General features: G+C 37.9%; 1 protein-coding gene and 1 long non-coding RNA gene across 3 annotated transcripts in view; one reads left to right on the forward strand and one right to left on the reverse strand.

Annotated features, from left to right (window-relative positions):
- LOC123682957 overlaps positions 1-25,639 on the forward strand; it is a 129,021-nt gene that overhangs the window by 79,723 nt on the left and 23,659 nt on the right. The window contains exon 5 of the mRNA XM_045621819.1: positions 23,437-23,774. Within this exon, the coding sequence (XP_045477775.1) occupies positions 23,437-23,774 (338 nt within the window). The remainder of the gene's footprint in view (positions 1-23,436; positions 23,775-25,639) is intronic.
- On the reverse strand, positions 3,786-5,010 carry LOC123682963. Of its 2 annotated transcripts, XR_006747921.1 has the most exons (3): positions 4,597-5,010; positions 4,166-4,260; positions 3,786-4,108 (listed from the first exon to the last, which is right to left on the reverse strand). It is a non-coding gene; the product is annotated as an uncharacterized LOC123682963 (long non-coding RNA). The 2 variants fall into 2 exon arrangements; XR_006747920.1 differs by lacking the exon at positions 4,597-5,010 and having other exon boundaries at positions 4,166-4,362.

The following is a 25,639-nucleotide window of genomic DNA, read 5'->3' on the forward strand; positions in this document are numbered from 1 at the left end:
CACAAAATGAAACTGTCATTATGATTCCATATTGCAGCTTACGAGAAGTGAATCTGAAATAAATGTCTATCTATTGGATAAGTTGGGTAAGAAAACACTTCCACGGCTAAAAAATTAGAATATTTGGAGAAATTAATTGAAGTATTGAAACTTATTGCACGGCTTCAGATTATATTCAGACCAACAATTGTTACTTCGGCAAACTTCGGCCTACTTTAATATCCGTAAGAACTAAATTAGAGCGGTTGCAGAATTCCAATTTGAGATATTTCTCAGTTATTGTAGCACGACTGGAACAGTATTCAGAAAGAAGGTTTGATAAGTTTTTTAAACTGTAACTTGAAGTGAATGGAGCCTTGTTGGTGTCATATGTTATCACCCTAGATCTAAAATGCGTTGGTTGCTAGAAAGCATCATAATAGATGAATTCAAAACCTATGTTATATGGCTATTCATGCCATAGAATTAATTAACAAAAATGTATCAATGCCTGGGAAGGCAAAAGAAGCAATAGTAATGAAGAAGTCAAGGACCTTATTATAATAATAATAATAAAGTTTATTCGAGAACTTCAACAAATAAACATAGTTTATCACAGAGGTAATATACCTATATACTGACAGAGTATATTAACCTGTACGTGATACTAAATTAATTTTACATTCTAAAACTGTTCTGCAAAGAAAGGAAACAAAATTTATAAAATCAAAAAAAGTACAAGTGAAGAATTGGATGCTTCGAACCCAGATACTACCATCCACCACCATATGAAAGGACTCGAAATACAGGAAGTCTCATTCGGTATTCCATGCCAATGCCAATTGTTGTCTCTTATCGGGTAAGTGTGCGTCTTATTTGGTTTAATATCGTCATCATAGGGTATAATTGTCATGTTTCGGGTAAGTTAATTTTTTGTTTATCAATGCTAATGATACATCTGGTTTCACCATTAAGCCACATTTTTAAACGTTTCTTGAATAGTCTAATTCTTTTTTCTTCCTTTAGGTGTTCAGGGATTATGTTGAAAATTTTTGGGGCCAAGTAGGCCCCATTGTTTTTGTTAACAGGAACATTGATCAACTATAGAATGCCAAATGAAGTTGAAGTTAGTCAGTTTCCAAAAAGATAGAATATAAAAGCTCACCACTGTCCTAAATGAAAAATGTGTTCCCACAATATAACACGAGTTCATGCTCATCAAGACCTGTAGATAGATTGTTTTCTTTAGCAGGTTTATTCATTCCCCATTAAGATGCTCTTTGAAATAATTGTGTGAAAGGAAATTGTTTCTTTTACCGATTAATTTGACCCAGCTGAATTAGTTGTATTCTATCCACATAAGACCTGACTTTAATCTGTATTTTCAATAAAAATAGTTACAATTCTGTTTTTTATATTTCATATACACTACTTGAAAATATGTTTTATTTTATATTTCAAATACCTGCGAGATAGTATTTTCTAATTTATATTTCAATTGAAGCCAAGCCAGTATTTGGCCCAGTCCTAGTTATAACCATGGCGGACGAGAGTGACGACGTGTCAGAAGCGGGCTCTCAAAAGCATATAAATAGTGATGTTTTTGAGGGAATTAAAGTCGAGAAAAACTATGCATGCTGTTCTAAAAAATGTAGTGTAGTGATATGCACCTTTTGCGATGAAATTATGCATAAATCTTGTGCAAAGAAGATGGAAAACGTCAAATTTATCGACGGATTTCATGTGAACTGTTGCGAGTCCTATGAAAATATGGGACAAAAAGATAAAGATGTGTCAGAGAATAAAATGGACTTCATGGAAAAGAAAATGTTTGAAATGAAAATCAACTTTCTCATTCAGTTATTGGAATCCTCAAACGAAAAGAATGAAATTCTTAAATTGAATAACACATTGCTTCTACAACGAATAAATGATATGGAATGTAAACAAGAACGTGTACAAGAAAATGTGAATAAACAATATATTCCCACACTTGTTGAGCATTCATCTGACAGACCCATAAATATGAATGATAATAATACGGAAACGGTAACTAACGATCCTAAAATCCCGATATTGATATATAATACTCCTGATAAATTGGTACCTGATGAGCTCAATAAAAATAGATTAAAACCACCAAACGTAAAATCACACAAAATTAATTTAGTGGTAAACAACAAACAAGAGGAGACCGGAAATACTATGAAATCTATAAAGGTCGATGTACAGAAAAATGATACGGATTGGACAACTGTTGTGAAGAAAAAACGAATGGGACAAAAATCTGGACTAATATGTACAGGAACTAAACAGGTGACTGCCCAGTCAAAGATCAAAGGGGCCTTACGAAGAAAATGGCTTTATGTTGGAAGAATCTCTGGTAATGAAATAATTGAAAAAGATATAATGGATTTTCTACAAAATTCCACAGGCAGCAATGAATTCGAAGTGAAGAAGCTTCCCACTAAAGGAAGTAATTCAGCATTCAGTATAGGAGTACCCACTGAGATGTTATATATGAAATTATCTATGCCAGAATCATGGCCGAATGGTGTTGTATTGAGAGAATTCAACTTCAGAAATTTTTTTCGGAAAGACACTATGCAAGTCAACATCATAAAATAATGAACACTAAAAAAAATTTCCGTCTTCTCAATCAAAACGTTCAATCCATTGGTACGTCTTTCCTGAAATTACAACATATATTATCAAATCAAGCAATAAACATCTTATGCATAACGGAACATTGGAAATCAGAAGAGGAATTGATGCTATATACTCCACCTGGTTACGTTCTGGTTTCTTCATACTGTAGAGAAAAAGGAAAACATGGTGGATGCGCTATTTTCTTGGAGAAAGGTATGCAGTATTCCCACAGAAAAGATTTTAAGAACCTAAGTGTTATTGGTTGTTTTGAATGCTGTGTCAGTCAAATAATGATTGATTCGGAAAAATATTTGATAATATGTATATACCGCCCAAATTCATACCCTTTAAGTAATGTTGACATTTTTTTTGAAAGGTTTATTTCAGTGCTTGACGGATGTCAGGTGGAAAATGTAAAAGTCATTATTTCCGGTGATTTTAATATAGATTTACTATCCGTATCCAATGATTCAAGGCTTTTTTTTTCAATTTTGGAAACATATAATTTGAAAGTATCTTTATTGCAACCAACGAGAATAACACCAAACTCAGCAACTTGCCTAGATAACGTTATTTCAAATATTGATGGAATCACAACTTTAGTTGAAGGTCATTTATCTGACCACTCTGGACAAATTTTCACATTTTTTCATCAAATTAATGAAGTTAAACCAAAAGAAACTAAAACAAATAGAATATATAATGAGCACAACCATCAGGTTTTTGAGTCGCTTCTATCGGACATAAATTGGTCGAAACTCTATGATATTCCTGTTAATAATATCAATGAAATGTGGAACTTTTTCGGGAACAGGTTTGATGAAACTTTTCAGAGATCATTTCCAGTGCAAACTATTGAAATTAAGAAAAATAAAAAACCGGTACTTACAGCAGAAACTCGATCCATAAAAGAACGTTTGGACTTACTGTTTATATTATCTAGATATAAGCCGGAACTCTTACTTGATTATAGAAATATAAAACGCCAATACGACGCTTCTTTAGTTGAAGACAGAAAAAGATCAAATTCATCTATCATATACAAAGCGGAAAACAAATCTAAAGCAGCATGGAATGTTGTCAGGGAAGCAACAAATACATATAAAAAAACGGAAAATGTATTCCCTACGGTTAATGACAAGGATGATCGTGAACTGTTTCTTTTAGCAAACAGATTTAATGACTTCTTTATTAATATATCAAACCCAAATCATGGATTTAACGCCTGCCCTACCACTGACTGTAATAAACAATCTACAGTATTGAACTCATTTTGTTTGTTCGAAGTCCCAGAGAGTGAGATTTTTTCTGTTGTCAAAATGATGAATAATAAACGCTCTTTTGGATATGATGGTGTTCCGATGACATTGATCAAGCGCCATTTCATACATATAGTGAAGCCAGTTTGTTTTCTGATCAATTCTGCTTTCCGATCCGGCATATTTCCTGACGCTCTGAAGAAATCAATTGTCATGCCTTCCTACAAAAAGAATGACAAAAATGATCTATCTAATTACAGACCAATTAGTCTTATCACCTCATTCGCTAAAATTTTTGAGAAAATTCTGTCAAATAGGATTCTGAAATTCTTCAGGAAGTTCAATGTTCTCACTACTAAACAACATGGTTTCACTGAAAACAAAAGCACAGACACAGTCATTTTTGAATTTCTCCAATGTATAACACTTTCTCTGGAAAGAGGGGAGATTCCTGCAGGACTATTTGTAGACTTCTCTAAAGCATTCGATTGTGTCGATCATAAAACATTATTATTGAAACTTGAAAGATCTGGTATAAGAGGAATGCCACTTAAACTATTCGAAAGTTACCTCATCAATCGAAAACAGGTAGTTGTATTGCGAAATGGGAAAAGATGTAATATGTCTCAAGAAGGGACAATAGTGAGGGGCGTTCCGCAGGGGACCATATTGGGTCCCATTTTATTCATAGTTTATATAAATGATTTACCTAATATTTTTCAACCACAAGAAGAAAGTCAGCCACTACAGCTCAAACTGACAGCCGAAGAAGTTGTCGATACTTATCTTTATGCTGACGATACCAACATTATAGTATCTTCCAAAGTTATTGAAAGAGTGATGACCAATTTAACAACATCTATGTCTATGATCGAGAACTGGTGTGATGACTGCGGCTTGCGGCTAAACTTGAACAAAACAAGTGTTGTAATATTTTTGAGTAGTCGTTCTAACTTGAAAGTTCCGGACAATATAACTTTTGATAATGGAACAGTTCAGATAGGCTCCCAAACTAAACTACTCGGAGTATATATCGATAAGCATTTGAACTGGTCAGTACATTGTGAAACGCTTACAACCAGATTAAATTCAATTATATATATGATAAGAGCTTTAAGAAACCAAGTGGATCTCAACACATTGAAGATGATATATTTCGCTATTTTTCAATCGATTGTGTCATATGGAATAATTTTTTGGGGGGGCAGTTCTTCTGCGGAGCATGTTTTCCTCACTCAGAAACTGGCTATAAGAACAATTTTTCACATGAAATTTAGGGAATCTTGCCGTGGAGTATTCAAAGAAAATAATATTCTTACTTTGCCTGGTCTATATATTTATAGAATCTTATTATTTTTTCACAAGAACAAATTATATTTCGAGAGTTGTAAGAATGTAAATTCAACTCGGAGAATATACGAGTATTTTTTTCCACCTCACAAACTGTCAAGTACTGAACATAGTACTTTTTACATGTGCCTTAGACTATTCAACTATCTACCGAGAATACTAAGAAATATATTCGACTTCAAAATTTTCAAAAAGACACTTTTTTCAATGATTATGGATTGTGAACCCTACTCTATAACAGAGTTCAAGGAATACTGCATATTGAAGTATATTTAGAATTTTTTTGTTTTCTCTTTTTTTTGAATTAGGAATTATGGACCTGTTTTCTCTTTGTTATTTATAACAATTTTGGAAATAAATGGATGTTATTATTATTATTATTATAATGAAGTTCGACATTATTTCAACATCAAGTCGGTTTCTTAGGATGTAATTTCGAAGTGTAAGAGTAAGAAAGATATGCATAAAGAATTAAGAATGCCGAAAGTCAAACGGAGAGCGTTTTCCCCTCCTTCCTTGTATAAATAGAGAGAGTCCAATTAGGAAGAAGAGAAGAGTCATCTCCTACTTCTGCAAATCTTCATCTCCGGTGTTAGCATCATATTCGTAGTTTCATTTCCACTCAACCTTTCATGATATTTTAATGCAGAGTAATGGATTTACTTGAACAAAGAATGAACATCATTAAATGGTATTTGAAAGCTGACAGCGTGGGTCAAGAGGTTGTCGATTTATTTTTGCTTATTCTGATCAAGTTCCATACGTACAAACAGTATTAAATATTTTTCATCGTTTAGAAAAATTCGGTTTTATTAACGTTTGCAATAAATGTTATCATGATGATAAAGACTCCTGTACATAACTATGAAGAAAAAGTCGAGAGGAATTCAAATGTTTCTGTCTTTGTTGAGGCAAAAGAGCCTATGTCCAGCACTCAAATTTCTCAAAAAATGACATTCCGGACCGTACAGTTAGGCATATTTTGAAAAAACATGGGTATGAATCTTATGAATTGAAAACTAACCAAGAAATTTTTCCGGAAAATTTTACTAGGAGTTTTATGAGATCAGAAGAAAAACATCTACACAATAACAAATATCGAAAAAAATGTATTTGAGCGATGCATCCTCATTTTCTCTCCTTGAGTACTACAATCTTTCAGTAGCCAGATACCTCGAAAAAATAAACAAGTGACCGTATCAATGAGAACGTTATATCCTAAAAAAGCCGATCATCGCGAAATAAAAATATGACAATATATTTGTCTTGTTTCTTGCAAAATACTACTCAGAATTCAGATAATCTACAGCGAATCATTTGTAACATGCTTACGTGTACTCCTCATCTCTCAAAGCGATGTTGGATATTGGAGATGGTTCAAATGACAGCATCTAATATCTTTATTTAACTAAAAGAATTTCATCAATTTTCTTGGCATTGGATATCTACAATATCAAGACGCCAATAATATACGAAAATGTTTTTTGTCCTTTATGCATCATTACAGCCTTCACCTCATTATAATGGAAGGGAACTAAGAAATTTCTCACTATGGTTTTCAATAAAATAATAACAATAATGCCAGAATTGAAATCTTCATGAAATTCCTCGCAAAAAATGTAGCATTCGCTCTTCTCTCAGTGTAACATTTTTAAAATTGAATTAGGTCCATCCTACAGAACTAAATTTTTGAGGAGACTTTGAGGATGAACAAGGTGGACGTTAAAGACGGACAAAGTGGAATTTTAACAAGTTCAGACCCTTCTCAATCTCTCGTGAGAATTACAGTCCGCTGTTGAATTATGAATTATAAGTGTGGTCAACACACTGGGTCAAACAATATGGGAGACGTATCTTTTAGTATGTTGTTAAGGCATGTCAAGGAGTTTCAAGGATTATAATTGTTGGGAATGTAGATCAAATCAAGATTCATTACGGCGAAACAATTTGTATCCTGTATTTGAAGTTGTTACAGTGAAGTTACGCATAGTTCTATACATGTAGGCTTGGTTAATCGATCGTCTAGAGGTATGATTCGATTACCTGGCCTTTCGTCTTCTTCTTCGTGACTTTGTCGGATTTGTAATGATTAAACTCATTTCAATTATATACATCTATTTACAGAACCACACTTATACAGTACAAACTCAGTATTGAGAAGATCCTAATTACGTCTTAATTACAAGTTTCTCACTACGGTACTGAATTTCGTCTTTAACTCGTTTGTTGATTACTCAAAACGTCTTCGTTTATCACGTCTTCGTCGTACTTCAAGTTTTCGGTCGTCTCGTCTTTGATTTGTTCGCGACTCGTCTTAATCTAGTCCGCGAACCGTCTTCACGTCGTACGTCTTAAGTTGACCGACCGAACTTGTTCTGTCTCCCGTCTTAGACTTAACTTCAACTTTACCCGTCTTCGGCTCAATTTGAACTTTACCCCGGGTAAAGTTCAAATTGAGCCGAAGACGGGTAAATTACCCGTCTTCGGCTTAATTTGAACTGTGCTCTCTGCCGATTGGAACTACCTTCTCTCGAATATCGAGCCCACAAAGATCTTCGCGGATTCCTGGAAATCGAATATTCTCGGAGGAATAGAATCTGGTACAAACGTCTTGTTCTCGAACTTTCCCAACCCCAGTAAATCTCTTAAGTTTTACAACCGACATGACACATCTTCGACACTCCGAAGAATTACACATCCTTTTTACATTATATGTACAATAACAATTCGTTCCCTGTAAATCAATTGAAACTGTCATGCCCCCGACACTAAAAGAAACTAATAGGTCTCCAAGCATCCGGTTGACCATCGCAATTATTTACAGGGAACAATAACTGGATCCTACATACAGTGTGTCAATTTGATAAGGTACCACTCTTAATATTTCGGACCCATGCAAAATCAGAGAAAATACAAAAAGAGGTGAACTTTGGTTCGTAGGAGAACATTTTATACAATTGGTTCCAATCAATTTGTATCAAACCTTTGAGTTTGATGACGGCAACCCCTAAAATGATATAAATTGGAAGAGGGGTTGAGTGACACCTTCTTTTGTGAATTTATACACTGTATATCTCATCGTCATGGAGCTTTAGGAGTGTGTTGAATACACTCTCAAAATACTTTGAGGTTCAATAAAAAGTCAAAATCAAAACTTGTTGATAATTCACTTGAAAATATATCGGGCGCATTCGCCATTTTGCCACTAAAAGCTATTTCTATTGGGTTAGTTCCAACGCTCAGGACCAATTATTATTAATTATTAGGATTATAATGAAGAGTGAAAGAGAACACATAAAACGAAATGCTAACAAGTGCAGTTTAGTCCTTTCTTAATTCCTTTTAATTTAGTCCTTCTTCTTCAAGTCTTCTGTTGATTTATGAATTACTAGTACGGAAATTTTATTTTTAAAGATATTGTATATACGGAACCTCTTATCGTATTTTGTCAACTAATGAATCCAACTGAACTGAGCCTTAAAAAGTTTCTAGGTCCATCAGAAGTGAACATGTCAATAGCCGGCAGAATCAATATTTAGGATGGATCCGTTATCAATCAAACGTTATTGTTTCAGGCCATTCCCGACTCAAAAACTGAAAATTACAGACATTGTTACTTATGATGAAATGGTAGATAATCTGTTCACAGACTACTTATTCTCAGGAGATATTTGCATGATATTTGGTATAAAAATCATTTGTTATACCTCATTGATATCGTAAGTTTCAGATTATGAGCCATGAATATAATTGATGAATTCAATAATTCATATTTACAGAAATTTGTGATTGTACTGGATTTTTCAAACTCAATTTGTTATCATTTTTCTGTGGAAAAACGGTTATACTATCAACAACCTAATTCTTCATCACTCATTCACAAAATATTGAGGTTGAATCCTTCTTTTCTTTATTTCTTAAGTCGGTTTTTATTGAATCTATGTAGACTTTCCCTCTGTCCATTACTACACCATTCATCTCATCATCATAGATTCTGGAGACGAGAACTGCCAGAATTGAAAACTTCTTAAAAATATACTTGAAGAAATGTGCATTCACTATATTCACCATTTTTTAATTAATAGCTTTGATTATTGAATAAGGTCCTTGTTACGTCGTGAAAATTTGTTGTTTGTTGGCGCCACCTGCGGCCGCGGTATTACCCGGTCGGTAAAAACCCGGTCGGTAATCCCGGTCGGTAAACAAACATCGTCATAATTAATAATAATAATTTTTCTGAAGTGTAAAACGGTGCTTATCGATTCTATAATTTATCAAACTAAGTTATTTGATTGCTTAAAATTCATCTAATCATCTATCATCTTTATACATTTTCATTTTCTTCTGTTAAAAACTGATTGAGCAATTTCGAGTGAATTGTGTGTTACTCAAATTGAGTGATAACCACGAAGCCGGTGCAGAAGAGGTTAATCATCCCTTTTACCTATCCACCTGACCATCTTCTGCTACCAGATTAGGGGGTGAATTCACAGATATCATCTCTCTTAACTCACGAGGTAAGTGCACACGAATTCTTTCAACAAATTGCTTAATTCTTACTAGTTATCGTCATCTGAAATTGGTTGCAATAATTTGCGACCATTTATTGGTGCCGAAGCCCGGGAATTGTTCAAGTTATTTCCATAATTTCAGTCTAATTTCAATTTCCGTTCATCTGATTATTCATTTAAATTCGTCGTTTAATTTTCTTTCCAATAAATCAAGTGGAAAATTAATTGAACGGCTTATCACGCGTCATCTGTTTATTATCTCCTTTAGCAAGATAAGCATCGTCTGTTCACTTTTCGAACAATAATTTCGCGATTTAATTCATTTCTTTATACCGGGGTCGTTCGAAAGTTAAAATGCCGTCGATGGATAAGTTGAAGGCCTCTATCTCTGAGGCGGTTGTCAAGCGCGAAAATGCATTCGCAGCGGCTTCCTCTCTACTAAAATTAATCAAAGGTTTGACCACCGAAGCAGATGTTGCCAACATGTGCTTGGCCGAGTTGTTTAAGGTGGAGAAGACCTTCAAAGAGGCTGACGAGTTGATCGTAAAGCTCAACTCTCAGTTAGAAGAAGAACGGGACGAGGCACCCTCGAAGTTTTCTGCCTTTTTTGAGATTTGCCTGCATGTCCGTGCTGCCCATAGCAATCTGACTGCATCTCCTTTGGCTGCGAAGCCTTCTTCTGTTGATCTCCCCATTCCTCGTGTCGAATTGCCCTCTTTTCATGGAAACATCGAGGAATGGCCTGGCTTCATCGCGCTATTTGATGCCCTAGTGCATCAAAATAGCTCCCTGGCGCCAGTCCAGAAGTTCCATCTTCTAGCATCTTCTCTTGCTGGTGAGGCGGCTTCTGTCATCTCCGGCTTCGAGATGAATTCTTTGAATTACGCTCTCGCCTATCAAGCCCTGTCCTCCCGTTATCAAAATCCTCGTCGGCTTGCTGACCTGTATGTGAGCCAGATACTGGATTCACGGCCTGCGTCTGTTTCTTCCTTGTCCCAGCTGAAACAGTTCGCCACCACGCATCAAAACGCGATCAATGCCATCAAGGCGCTGCCCATACCAGATTTGGCGGACTACCTTCTGTTCTCTCTGGCTTTGCGCAACCTCGACGTACCATCTCGTCAGTTGTTCGAGGGGCAGTTATCCTCGGATGACTTTCCCAATCTCTCGCAGCTGCTCGAATTCACCAATCGACAGCTGCGAGTGTTAGAAAGCACTTCCATCACTTCATCCCGTTCGTCTGTGCCGAAGAGGTCGTCAAGACCACCATCACCGGTAGCCTCAGCTTCTGTTTCTCCATCGGCTGTGCCTTCATCCTCTGGCCAGTCCTATCGCCGTCCGGCATACACTGGTTCGCGCTCATCTTCATCGCACACGTGTGTTTTCTGCTCTGCAAATCACTCCATTCGCCAGTGTCGTGAATTCAAGGCCATGACTATTCATAAGCGAAGAGCTTTCGTGACTGAGCAACGATTGTGCAGAAATTGCATGTCGTCGTTCCACTCCACTGCTGACTGCGGGTCAAGTCAGTGCTGCCACACGTGCGGAGCACGTCACCATACAATCCTTCACATGGCCTCTACTGCCACTACGTCGTCTTCCGTTTCCCACACGAGGGAGCAGTCGACAGACCAACTCCCCTCTCCACCTTCTGTTTTCCGCACGGAGGAGCCATTGACAGACCTATCCCCCTCTCCACCTATTTCTTCAGAGCAGTCAGCTCGTACTCCTATCTCTCGAGCTGGAGTAAGAGGTCGATTAATGAATCTCGGCATGTCGCGCACGTTTTCTAGGGGGGCAGGTTCAGCATCGTCTGGCCATGGTTCGGAATGACTACGAGTGTGGTCAGTTTGCGGCCGACTCACCCCGTCGGTCCAACATCCGTCCACGACGTCTCGTCTGTTCTCTCCTTGTCATCTACTTTCATCTGCGCGTTCTGCCTTGCGTCAGACAAGTAATCCGGACTACCTTATGCCTACCGCTTGGATCCGTCTAGACAACCGGCGGAATGTCGTTTTTGGCCGTGCTCTTCTTGATTCAGGTTGCCAACACACCCTCATCACCCGAGATTGGGCCACCAAGCTTCGTCTGCGCATTCACCCCGAAGCTATTCAACTTCGCACCTTGAGTAACGCGGATCAGTTTCGCATCCAAGGGTACGCATACGTCACACTCTGTCACCAAGGGGATCCCCCAAATCTAATCATTAAAGCCTACGTTCTTGACGGCCACCTAGATCCTCTTCCTGTCCAAGCATTCAATGGCCGATGGTCTGAGTTTCGGCAATTCAACCTAGCTGATCCACTCTTCTATCTTCCTCGCATCATAGGGATGTTGATTGGTTCGGATGTGCTCCCTCATCTAATTCTTCCTGGCACGTTGCGCCCATCGTCTGAACTTCCAGGGGCATTATCTACCACCTTAGGTTGGGTGCTCTATGGGCCCTATGCTCGTTATCGCAAGAGAACAAAACATGTTTCCTTCTCACCTGACATTGTCAATGGTTTCACTCGACATCCTCAAAGTACCCATCAGGCCTCCCAACAGCACACCTCTTCATCATCTTCTACAGGTTTATCACCTGATGTTCCTTCTTCGTCACTTACGCAGCCTGATTCTCCTTTATCAGTGATCACCTGCCATTCCTCTTCTGTCAAACCTAAGTCTTCTGATGCATCTCCCCAACTCTTATCATCTGACGTGATAAAATCTCATGCCGTTACCGATCTTCAAACCATGAACATGAGCCCCTCGCATCATTCAGACCAGGAGCTTGTCCACCTCGTTCGTCGCTTTTGGGAACTCGACAAGGTACCTGAAGTGCTACCTTTAACTCCTGCAGAGAAAGAATGTGAAATGCTGTATCGCGCTGATGTAACTCGTGACTCCAATGGAAGATACACCGTTGGTTTACCCTTGTCATCTTCTCGGCTGGGTACCTCCGTCAACGTGGCGACTAGGCAGTTTATTCGGTTGGAACATCGTCTAGACAATAACCCTGCTCTTCGTGTCGCCTATCATGAGTTCATGCATGATTATCTCGAAAGTGGACACATGGAATTGGTTCCTGAATCTTCTGATTGTCCGCGATATGAACCCTATTACATCCCTCATCATCCTGTACATCGCCCTGACGACCCTCCTACTAAAATTCGAGTGGTTTTCAACGCCTCTTGCGCATCTGCTAATGGCAAATCCCTCAACGATCTTCTTCTTACTGGCCCGAAACTGCAAGCGGATATTTTCACTCTTCTGCTTCGCTTTCGTCTACATCGATATGTCTTCACTGCCGATATCAGACAGATGTATCGACAGATCTTGATAAGCCCTGAGCAAAGGGATTATCAACGCATAGTCTGGCGTTTCACCAAACAGGAACCTCTCCAATATTATCGCCTTAACACCGTCACTTATGGAGTTTCTTCAGCTCCCTATTTGGCACTTAGGACCCTCCGACAGCTAGCTTCGGACGACGGACCCAAGTTTCCTGCTGCTAGGCAGGTTTTGCTAGATGAAATATATGTCGATGACATCTTAACAGGTTGTTCGTCCGAGGCTGAAGCTCTTGAGTTACGTCGACAAGTTCAGAATCTGCTCATGGCGGGCGGTTTTGAGCTACGCAAATGGGCTTCTAATCATCTTCCTCTTCTCGATGGTATTCCTTCTGATCATCGTAGAGAATCCTCCTCCATTGACCCCCTTCTTCTCGACCGTGAACCGAGTCTCAAGATTTTGGGACTTGGATGGAATCCAGCATCTGATCACTTCTTCTACTCTGTTCGTTTGACCTCAACAGCAATCACCAAGCGGTCTGTGTTGAGTCAGATGGCCAGAATCTTCGATCCCTTGGGATGGTTAGCTCCTGTTACCTTCTATGCCAAGATTTTCTTCCGTCAGCTCTGCTTACTCCATCTGGAATGGGACCAACCTCTTTCCAGTGAGGTTCAGCCCCCATGGTTGCAGTTTCAATCCCAGCTCCCCACTTTGACAGAGCTTCACATACCACGATTCATCTCAGCCATTTCTTCTTCTGCTCATCGGTTGATCGGCTTCTGTGATGCCTCTGAATCTGGCTACGCTGCAGTAGTTTATCTCCGCACTTTCGCATCTTCCGGACATTACCATGTGTCTCTCCTGGCGGCCAAGTCCAAAATTGCCCCTTGCAAGGCTACAACCCTGCCGCGCTTGGAACTGTGCGGTGCCCATCTTCTCGCCAAGCTCATGCATCACCTGTCCGCTCGTGTTTTGCAGCATCTCACTACTGAATGCATCGCCTTCTGCGATTCTTCTGTAGCCTTGTCGTGGATTCGTGGTGAGAGTCACAGGTGGAAGACATTTGTTGGCAATCGAGTCGCTGAGATCCAGGATCTGATTCCCTCAAATCACTGGAGGCATGTGGTGTCTGAAGACAACCCAGCTGATTGTGCCTCTCGAGGATTGATGCCTGCAGACATTCATCATCACCCATTGTGGTGGCGTGGTCCTCACTGGTTGTCTCTCGATTCCTCTCTATGGCCCCTGTCCTCTGTTGATTCATCTCAAATTGATCAAGTGGACGAAGAAGCCAAGCCGCTCTCCGCTTTAGTGTTGACGGTTGTCTCCGGTGAACCCACCATGATTGACCATTTTTCTTCGTATCTTCGACTCAAGCGCGTCATTGCCTTTTGTCGACGTTTCATACTGAATGCTCGTGGTTCAGCTTTACCTCGCACAGGTTTTCTCACCTCTGTTGAGCTTCAGGAAGCAGAGATCTGCTTAATACGTCTGGTTCAATCTGTTCATTTTGCCGAGGAGCTGGCTGAGCTGCAGAAACCATCTTCTCGTCATCGACTCATCATGAAACTTCACCTTTTTTGCGATGAGCATGGACTTGTTCGAGTTGGAGGTCGCCTTTCAGCCTCTTTATTACCATATCGACACAAACATCCTGTTCTTCTACCGAAGGACAATCATCTCACTCATCTGATAATCGATGATGCCCATTATCGTCTTCTGCACGCCGGTGCTTTAGCTACTCATTCGTACATTCGTCGACGGTACTGGATATTGGACGGACGTAATGTAGTACGCAATCGTCTGCGCAAGTGCAACCGATGCTTTTCTTGCAAGCCCCGTCCTCTAATACAGCCAATGGGCAATCTTCCACCAGAGCGGCTATCATCTGCTATGGCTTTTCTAACTACTGGTGTCGACTACGCCGGCCCATTTTATGTGACGAGTGCACGACTACGCGGAGCCGTTAGCACGAAGGCATATCTGGTTGTCTTCATCTGCTTCTCTACTAAAGCAGTTCATCTAGAATTGGCATCTGAGTTGTCAACCCCAGCGTTCATCGCTGCTTATCGGCGCTTTGTTGCACGCCGAGGTCATCCTTCCGTCATCTTTTCGGATAACGGGACCAACTTTGTTGGTGCTCATAACTACCTTCGTGACCTTGGTCGCTTACTGTCTGCTCCACAACATCAGCAGAGTCTTTGTGATGCCGCCTCGTCGTCCGGAACTGACTGGCGATTCATACCCCCTTCCAGTCCTCACTTTGGCGGCCTGTGGGAGGCCGCTGTAAAATCTGCTAAACATCATCTTACTCGCGTTATTGGCGAGCAGAAACTCACTTACGAGGAGTTTCTCACCGTCTGCACTCAGGTTGAAGCCATCCTCAACTCTCGTCCTCTGTATCTTCCATCATCTGATCCTTCTGATTTTGAGGCCCTTACACCAGGGCATTTCTTGGTTTTCCGGTCCCTAACAGCTCCTCCTGACAACGATGTCAGTTCTGTGTCTGTGAACCGGTTATCTCGTTGGCAACTAGTCCAGCGATTTCAGCAGGACTTCTGGAAGCGTTGGCGTCAGGAATACTTGCATACCTTGCAGCAACGTCACAAGTGGTTGCAACCATCTACCCCCATTCTTCCAGGTACTGTAGTCGTCATTCGAGATGATAATCTTCCTCCTCTGAAATGGAGTATCGGTCGTATATCATCTGTTTTTCCTGGAACTGACTCCACCACTCGTGTAGCTGATGTTACTACTTCCTCTGGGATAATTCGACGACCAGTCGTCAAGCTGTGTCCTCTTCCAAGTCAATAGATGGCCCTTTTTCGTCTGTTCACTCCTTGCAATTGATCTTACTGAAGGGACTCTTCAGGGCGGGCGGCATGTTACGTCGTGAAAATTTGTTGTTTGTTGGCGCCACCTGCGGCCGCGGTATTACCCGGTCGGTAAAAACCCGGTCGGTAATCCCGGTCGGTAAACAAACATCGTCATAATTAATAATAATAATTTTTCTGAAGTGTAAAACGGTGCTTATCGATTCTATAATTTATCAAACTAAGTTATTTGATTGCTTAAAATTCATCTAATCATCTATCATCTTTATACATTTTCATTTTCTTCTGTTAAAAACTGATTGAGCAATTTCGAGTGAATTGTGTGTTACTCAAATTGAGTGATAACCACGAAGCCGGTGCAGAAGAGGTTAATCATCCCTTTTACCTATCCACCTGACCATCTTCTGCTACCAGATTAGGGGGTGAATTCACAGATATCATCTCTCTTAACTCACGAGGTAAGTGCACACGAATTCTTTCAACAAATTGCTTAATTCTTACTAGTTATCGTCATCTGAAATTGGTTGCAATAATTTGCGACCATTTAGTCCTACTGTATAGAGCAGTGAGTAGATATATGACACTAAATGAAGATAGACAAAACTTTCTGAGATATTCTCGCACTATTTTGTTCTACAAATTATGGCAAAATGAACGGATTTGCCACAGGATTAGAGAAAAATATTTCATGGCTAAAAATCAAAACCTCTCGAAACTTAAAAATGTGGATCAACGCATTCGCATTATATTGTCAACGTAAGCTTGTCAAATTGGAATGTTTCCAACCCCAAGGACTCATTTTTTGAGGACACTTTAAGGGTGAACCTCGGAGTGAACGAAGTGGAATACGCACAAAGCAAAATGTAAAAAAATAGAGTTTAGACCTTTCTTAATCGCTCGTGACAATTAAAGTCCGCTGTTGAATTATGCATTTTAAGTGGGGAAAACACTCTGGGTGAATAATATGTAGGCATAGTCTTTCATCTATTATGAAAGGAGAGGATGTAGAGGATTATCCAATATTTTATTTTTTGAAAATGATAACCTCATTGTGTTTATTTTCGTTGGAATAATTGTTGTTGTCTTTATTTGAAATTGGTTAGAGTCAAGTTTCATCTCATTTGAAATAATCATAATCTTGGTTTTTTTCATCAATAAACCTTTCACCTCATCTTCATGACACTATAGAAAGTTGTTGAGAACATTTAAAAAAATTTTTTTTAGCGGATTAATATGCCAAAATATTCATTAGAAATCTATACCCGGCGAATTCGTCATTTTGTCGCTTTAGATTTTAAATTGAATCAGATCCAGCCCACAGAAGTATATCTTCGAGGTATTTTTATGATTGCATGTGATGAAATACGCACAAAGGGAAATGATAACAATAGGAGTTTTATTACTTCTTAATCCCTTGAGAGAATCAAATTCCACTGTTGTGGAATGTGTTATGAATTGTAAATGTGCAAAACACTCTGGGTGGAATAATATGGACGCGAATCCTTTTACATGTTGCCGAGTGAGTTGATGTTGAGAAATATCAAGATATTTAATTGTTGAAATTGTTATTCCAATCAAGCCTCATTGCGGTGAAATGAATGTCGTTCTTTGTATTCAAAATTGTTCACAGTCTAGTTCAACATTTGATTGAAATTTTTCGAAGGGAATAGCCAGTTATATAATATCACAAGAACATAGACAATATTCGATTTTACACCGAGACACGTTACGTAATTCGCGGAACATCACGAGAGCGCAGCTAGAGTGCATAGAGAGCATTGAAAATATTCGATTATACACCGAGGCACGATACGTAATTCGCGGAACATCACTAGAGTGCATAGAGAGCATTGAAAATATTCGATTATACACCGAGGCACGATACGTAATTCGCGGAACATCACTAGAGTGCATAGAGAGCATTGAAAATATTCGATTATACACCGAGGCACGATACGTAATTCGCGGAACATCACTAGAGTGCATAGAGAGCATTGAAAATATTCGATTATACACCGAGGCACGATACGTAATTCGCGGAACATCACTAGAGTGCATAGAGAGCATTGAAAATATTCGATTATACACCGAGGCACGATACGTAATTCGCGGAACATCACTAGAGTGCATAGAGAGCATTGAAAATATTCGATTATACACCGAGGCACAAGACTCTCGAAACATCACGAGAGCGCAGCTCGAGTGGTGTTTCGCGAAATCGTCGAGTGAAGAGGTGTATAATCAGTTATATCACAAGAGCATAGACAATATTCGATTATTATCGAATAGAATAGAATAGAATAGAATAGCCTTTATTGGTGATATTGCATAACAATATAGTTGCTTTCACAAGTCATAAAAAATTAATAGGTGAGATGAAAACATTCAAAATATATATGAAGAGCACAAGAGCAGCCAAAAGTCATCAAATAAATAAATGATATGAATACAGTCAATAAACAATATATCCACACAAAAATACACTATAAAATACTATACATATACAATAGTATAATAAATATTAATAATAGATAAAAAATTATAAATAATAGACAAAATTTGCATTTCATAAGAGCCGGACAACCTTAAAATTCACATTTAAAAAACTCTTCCACCGAATAGAACACATTCTTCACTAATTCCTCCTTCATTTTATTCTTAAAATGTTTAAATGTTAAGTTCTTGAAAGAGGAGGGTAAAACATTATACATTGATGTTGCGCAGAAGGCGGGAGAGTTCTGGGATCTACTTAGTCTTAGAAAATCCTTTCTAATGTGATCTTTGTTCCTAGTATTGTAATTATGTACATCAGATTGTAGATGAAAGGAGTTTTTATTTTTGTGTACATATATTAAATTTTCTAGAATGAAAATACTAGGGAACGTTAGAAGTTTGAGATCTTTAAACGTTTGCTTGCAGCAATCTCTGTAGCCCAGACCCCCCAAAACTATAACTGCTCGCCTCTTCAATCTGAACACTGTCTCCCTCTGAGCACAGTTGCCCCATATTAATACTCCATATTTCAGCCTTGATTCTATCATTGCGAAATATACAGATCGGAGTACACATCGGGACAGTGAGAATGAGAGACATCTAAGAGCAAATATATTCCTACTCAATGTAGACGACAGGTCATCAACGTGAGCACCCCAGATGAGGGAAGCATCAAGTCGCAGCCCTAGGAATTTCACCGAGTGAACTGAGTTGAGATCCATCGATTCACTCGACGTAGTTCGCGTAACATCAAGAGAGCACAGCTCGAGTGGTGTTTCGAGAACTACGTCGAGTGAAGAGGTTAGTATAATCTAAATATATTGTCTATGCTCGAGTTGTTATTCGTTACTATGGAAATGATCACAATATGGCAGGAGGCGAAACATCAACACGATTATACCACGTCGTCAAGGGTATATTCACTTATCAATATGCCGCAAATATAGGAAAGTTACGGATTCTATTGGTTCATCAAAATATGAGTTATATAATCATTTATAATATCACAAAAGCATAGACAATATTCAATTATACACCGATTCACGGAACGTAATTCGCGAAACATCACGAGAGCGCAGCTCGAGTCGAATTTTTTCGAGTGAAGAGGTTCATATAATCGAAATATATTGTCTTTGTTCGAGTGGTATTTATTGTGATTATATAACGAATAATTTCAATAACTATAACCAAAGCACTGCATTTTGATAATTCACTGAGCTTGACTTTATTTTTTGGCGAACGTCCAAGAATGTTACTATGGAAATGCGAGAGGCGAAACACTAAAACGATTATATCACGTCATCAAGTAGTATATTCACTTAACAATACGCCGTTACTATGAGAAATTTACGGATTCTATTAGTTCATCAGAACATGAGTTGTATAATCATCAGAAATCTACACCCGGCGCATTCACCATTTTGTCATTTTAGATTCAAATTGAGTTAGATTCTGCCCGAAGAAGTGTATGTTAGAGGTATTTTTAGGATTGCATGTGGTGAAATATGCACAAAGAGAAATGGTAAGAAAAGGAGTTTTATCACTTCTTAAGTCCTTGAGAGAATCAAATTCCGCTGTTGTATTATGAATTGTAAATGTGGAAAACCCTCTGGGTGGAATAATATGGAGGCGAATCCTTTTATCTGTTGCAGAGTGAGTCGATGTCGAGGAATATCAATAATTTCAATTGTTGACATTGATATTCTAATTGAGCTTCATTGCGGTGTAATGAATGTTGTTCTTTGTATTCAAAATTGTTCACAGTCTAGATGTTTGAATGAATTTTGTCTTGATTTGATTTTGAGTTCAACATTTTTAACGTGATTTTATCAGTTTCACATAAGTTGTCTAAAAATAGTGGTGTGTCCTCTGATTTTGGTAATTCTTTATACAGAATTGAGAGGCAATGCTCACCTGAAGAGTTTTATAATTGGTTTCAGTAATGTAATATGCGATTCTGTTTACAAACTTGAGAAGAAATATTGAATGAATTAAAAAGACAGAGAAATCTGAGTGTTATAAGTTCCCCTTACTTTCTTTAGAGATTTTTTTCGGGAAATAGTACTTCATATACCCCTCTCGCTTGCCAAATTATCAAATATTCGAGTATTCGGCAAACACTCGGGATATAACTACTGAATATCGAGAACTAAATCAATACTATGAATGATCACAATCGAGACTTTGACGAGACTCTCTTGTGGAACGAGACGAGACTTTTCGTTGTTCTCAGAGGAATTACGAATTTGGAAGATCTATCGAGCCAATTAACAAGACCTCGTTGCGTCTAGTCGCATCTAGTCGAATTCTAAAGACTTCCGAACAAGGAGAATTAATCATATATCGTCAGCTGTTTGGAATGCTCCATACACGACTCAGAATATCAACAGCAACAAGAAATGGAAAATAATGCAACGTTTTATTCGATTCACAATCGAGACTCTCGCGAGACTCTCTTGTGAAACTCGAGACGAGACGAGACTTTTCGTTGTTCTCAGAGGAATAACGAATTTTGAAGAACTGAAGACCTATCGGGCCAATTAACAAGGTCTCGTTGCGAGAAAGCATCTAGTCGAATTCTAAAGACTCCCGAACAAGGAGAATTAATGATATGGCGTCAGCTGTTTGGAATGCTCCATACACGACTCACAGAATATCAACAGCAACAAGAAATGGAAAATAATGCAATGTTTTGTTCGATTCACGTCTGCATACAAATCATGTTTGAAGCGGATAAGGGGTGGTGAAATGTCGCTTCAATGTAACGCGAGTTATCTGCGTATAACATAAATTTTGGACGAAATTTTGCCGGGTGAAAAGGCCTCATTGTGGAACTGAATGTGGTTGTTGCGGTTTTCAACGCACGTGATGATTTGACGAACATTGTGCAGAGAATATTCATTTGCGCAATATGTTTTGGGAACTTGGAATTTGTGTCGTCAGTATTCAGGACTGTTATTATCCCCTCCGTAGTTTTTCATTTATATGATATGGGATATTCAGGGTGGGTTTTTAGAATTTGTCATTTGTATATCTGCGGAGTTTTTTGAGTTATGAAAAATTAGTTAATGGATTCAGTTGACGGAAATTCCCAAAGCATTTACCTAAATTAAGAGGGAACACCACCTCGTCCTTGCTCAGTTCAAAACAAACTAAGAGATATTTCTTCCCACAAATGACCGATTTTTTTTGAGGTTTTCACATATTTTCCTTAAACGATTACATGGAAGAAAGTAAATATTTTTAATTTGCGAATGAAAAAAATTTGGTAGTTTTTCGTTTTTCGCAAAAAAAATTGAGAATAAATACTTTCATTGTACAAAGCACTGATTTATTTTTATAAATATTCGTGACAAAGAACCTACCAAAAATCTTTACAAAAAAGTTAAAATAATAATTTCGTGAAAATCGTCATACAGTTCCTATACCCTCTATTTATTTGCTTCGAAAAAAGAAAGAAATAAAGTGAATGTACAACTTCGTACACCGTATGAAGTAGTATCTGTGAAGTTAGCATCGACTTTTTCGAAAATGAAGAAATTTTTTTGCATTCGTTAGGACTTATTTGTAACACAAAAATTTTCATTTGTACCTCAAGGATACTGGTAGGAAAATACCGCATTCCGCTGGGATGCCAACTTCAAGCTTCCTTTCGATTTTTCTAAAAAAAAAATTCAGTTTGAAAGAACATCGTTAGCAACTGTTTGTCAGACAAAAATTTTTGTTTGTCACCTAACCTATAATGAAGAAATATCAAAATATAATGGAAATGCGAAGTAAGTACCCACTTTCTCAAAAATTTCATATTTTTCTCTTCCTTCCGATAGTACTTCTTTAAAAACTATTTGTAACATAAAATGTTGAAAGTACACCATTAGAAGTATAACACCTTTGGTGTTTATATATACTCCTCTCAAATGATATTTCTGTTTGAACAACGTAAACCATAGGGTAATCGTTGCAAATCATTTAAATATGAAAAATTCATTCTGTAATTCGGAGATTGAACTGAAGGTCGAAGTAAATACTAAAGATAGTAAATATAAATAATGTTATCCTATTCATATTGTTCCTATTGAATTATATATTCATTATTCATCTGCTTTTGAGCAATAAATAATATCTATTGACAAAACGTATGTTATAATAACTCACATGGTATAACTCACTATCACACGCGTCAGAAAAATGCATTTGCCATACCATCAGCCAGAATAGGGAGGAGCCAACAGGGCCCAAACCACACCTGTATCAAACTGTATAATGAACTTCCAGAATCTTTCAAGAAATTGAGTCCTACCGTTTTTTACAGGATAGTGAAAAAGACACTTTTGGAGTAAACCATTTATAGGTTGAGTGATTTTAAATTATATTGAATTTTGAACTGTGAGTTTGTTTGATTATGTGCTTTTTCTTGTGTATATTCTTATACATTTAAATGTTTTATATTTTTTTTATATATTCGACTACCTTAGCTAATCCTTTCTTTCTATATTTGACAAACCATGTAAATTTTCGATGGTGAGTATTTGTACATGTATCTTGAAGTATAATATTTCGTCGTGTGCAAATAATTATTATTATCAAATATTATTATTATGAATAAATTGAAAAACATGGCTCTATGCTTCTATTCGTTTGGCCGAAAGGGAACATTCCATTATTGTTATAGAGGGTAGCAATGCCTGTTCGATTATTTTGACGTTAACTTTTGGGGTTTGTCAATAAAGTTCTTTCTCTATTCTTGTATTGTAGTATTTTTTGTTATATTCGTAGATATAGTATACTATTCAACTTGCGGTAATGATCATAACTCACTTGATGAATTACAGCTCTCGCCTGCGGCTTGAACCGCAAACTTCATCTGCGTGAGTTATGACCTACATTAGCCCTCGTTGAATAATACACTATTATGATAGTTGTAAAATACAAATATTGAAATTTTGCAATGTTCTCACCGCAAAAATATTCAGATATCTAAATAGACGCAACTCTATTCCACCAATATATAAATAACAGTAGCATTAGTATGACCAAAACGAACACCATAAGTCCCCGAAGTAATCCGAAATCCTTAATGGTTTCCAGGAAAGCTCGGGATACAGTTTTGAGTTCAAGCTGTCCTATAAATTCCTGAGACTGAGCGATGCCAGAATACGTTATGGAAACGCGACAAGGAAATCGTACAGGGGTAAGCTGGCCGTGGGCACGTACTGCGACAGGCTACTGGAGGGATGCTCCAAGAGGTCCTGCAGGATACAGTCGCCGAATTATCCCGGAATTTACCCGAGGAATGTCAGTTGCCATTACAGAGTCAGGGAGCGGAACGTACCGGCTGGAAAGCACGCTCTGATTTCGGTCAGACAGGCGAATTTCCACTATAAGGAGAACGTCCCTAAGTTCGATAATAGCGACAAAGCGTTCAGGTGAGTTTTGGACCTTATTTCTTTTATGGGGGTATTGTTCTGCGATATAATATTCTTCTGTAGTGATAAGCAGTGGCATAGCGACCGGGGATGTTAGGAAAAGGAGATCTGTACGAACATCAATAATAATAGACTAGAAAAATATTTTTTCAGAAAAATCATTGTTAAAAATTTTGCTTCGAATATTTATTTTATTTATTAACTTCTTTATTCTTGACCTCTAATACAGTACAAGTACTGGTGACAAGGCCTATTTAACAATATACAAAAAAATAATACTATATAATATTCAAAACAACAACAAAGTTAAAAGAAACAAAATAAATCTTTCAGGTACAACTTAAGCTTAATATTAAAGTTTTTTTTAGTTCTTATATACTTTATTTCTGGTTTCTGGTGGTATTTGGTTAAATGCTTCTATTGCTCGGTAAATTGGGGAGTCCTGGGCTTTCCTTGTAAACCTGAGTTCACTTCTGATGGTACCTCTATCTCGGGTGTTATGACTATGCACATCCTGTACTAGTGTAAATCTATAATTTGACTTTATATAATTGTTCGTCATGCCATGAATCAGTTTAACTTGCTTCAATCTCTTTAGGTTATGAATGTCCAAAAGTTTAGTGTCCTTATATAATATTGATGTAGCTGTTAACATGCCATAGTTCAATAATATCTTTATAGTTCTATTTTGGAACACTTGTAGCCTTGTTAATAATGTATTTGATGCATTTCCCCAACAATTAATGAGGTACCTCAGTCTGGAGGAGATCAAGCTGTGGTAGATCATTTTTTTGTGTTGTGTACTGAACATAAATGAGCATCTTCTCAGTGAACCCACCACAGGAGTTAACCTACGTATCATGTGTTCTATGTGTTTTTCCCAATTCAATCTTTCATCAATATACAACCCTAGATATTTGTGCTGTTTCACACGATCAAGTGAAATATCATCAAACTTGACTTGTATTTCATGGAATGGCTTGTTCTTCTACCTTATACACATATATACAGTCTTGTATACATTTATGCTCAGTCTGTTATAACGCAGCCAGTCAGAATAATAAAGCAGATCAGCATTGATAATCGATTCCAGTTCCTCCAAAGATCTTCCTGAGTACACCAGGACAGTATCATCCGCAAAAGAGAAATATCTTGATCTCGAACCCATCAGATGTACATAGAGCAAATACAGCAGTGGGCCCAATACTGAACCCTGAGGGAATACGAGAATCATAAATCGGTTAGTCTCTTTGAATTACAGAGATTACGTTTATTGCCTCTCAGGATATTCACTAGTAGTAGATAGGTGCTAAATATTGTTACGTTTTTCGGTTAATTAAATCGGTACTTTTTTACTAACACTAATTTATTTCACATACGCAACCATAACAACTATTTACAGATGATTTATTTCAACTACTTCATCAGTTTATTTCCACTACTACATTAATTTATTGCCACAACTTATAACTACTTGAGTGTACGGCACTGAATGCCGTTTACGTCAACACTGCCCTCCTCTGCGGCTTCCATTGGTTATATACCTCTGGCATCTCTCTCTAGAAGGGACTTGAATTTGATCTTTCTATCGAGCTCTCGATGAGTCCGATACCTTCTAGAAAGAGTCAGTGGCCTAGAGCTTGCGAGTTCATTACAGTATTATAGAAAGGGCCTCAAAAGAGAATTTATATATTTCAGAGTGTTTCCATTCTGTTCTACTCAGAGCATAAATAGTTGATATTTTTGTGAGAATCACAGAACCCCATGATGAGTATACAAGAGATCAGGCAGCAGCCCAATGGAAAATTGCCATCGGTTAATTCTTCTGAATTTTCGTATTTTGTAGAATATGATCTTTGAACAAG

This window comes from Harmonia axyridis, chromosome 6, assembly GCF_914767665.1.
Source record: "Harmonia axyridis chromosome 6, icHarAxyr1.1, whole genome shotgun sequence".
Taxonomy (NCBI): domain Eukaryota; kingdom Metazoa; phylum Arthropoda; class Insecta; order Coleoptera; family Coccinellidae; genus Harmonia; species Harmonia axyridis.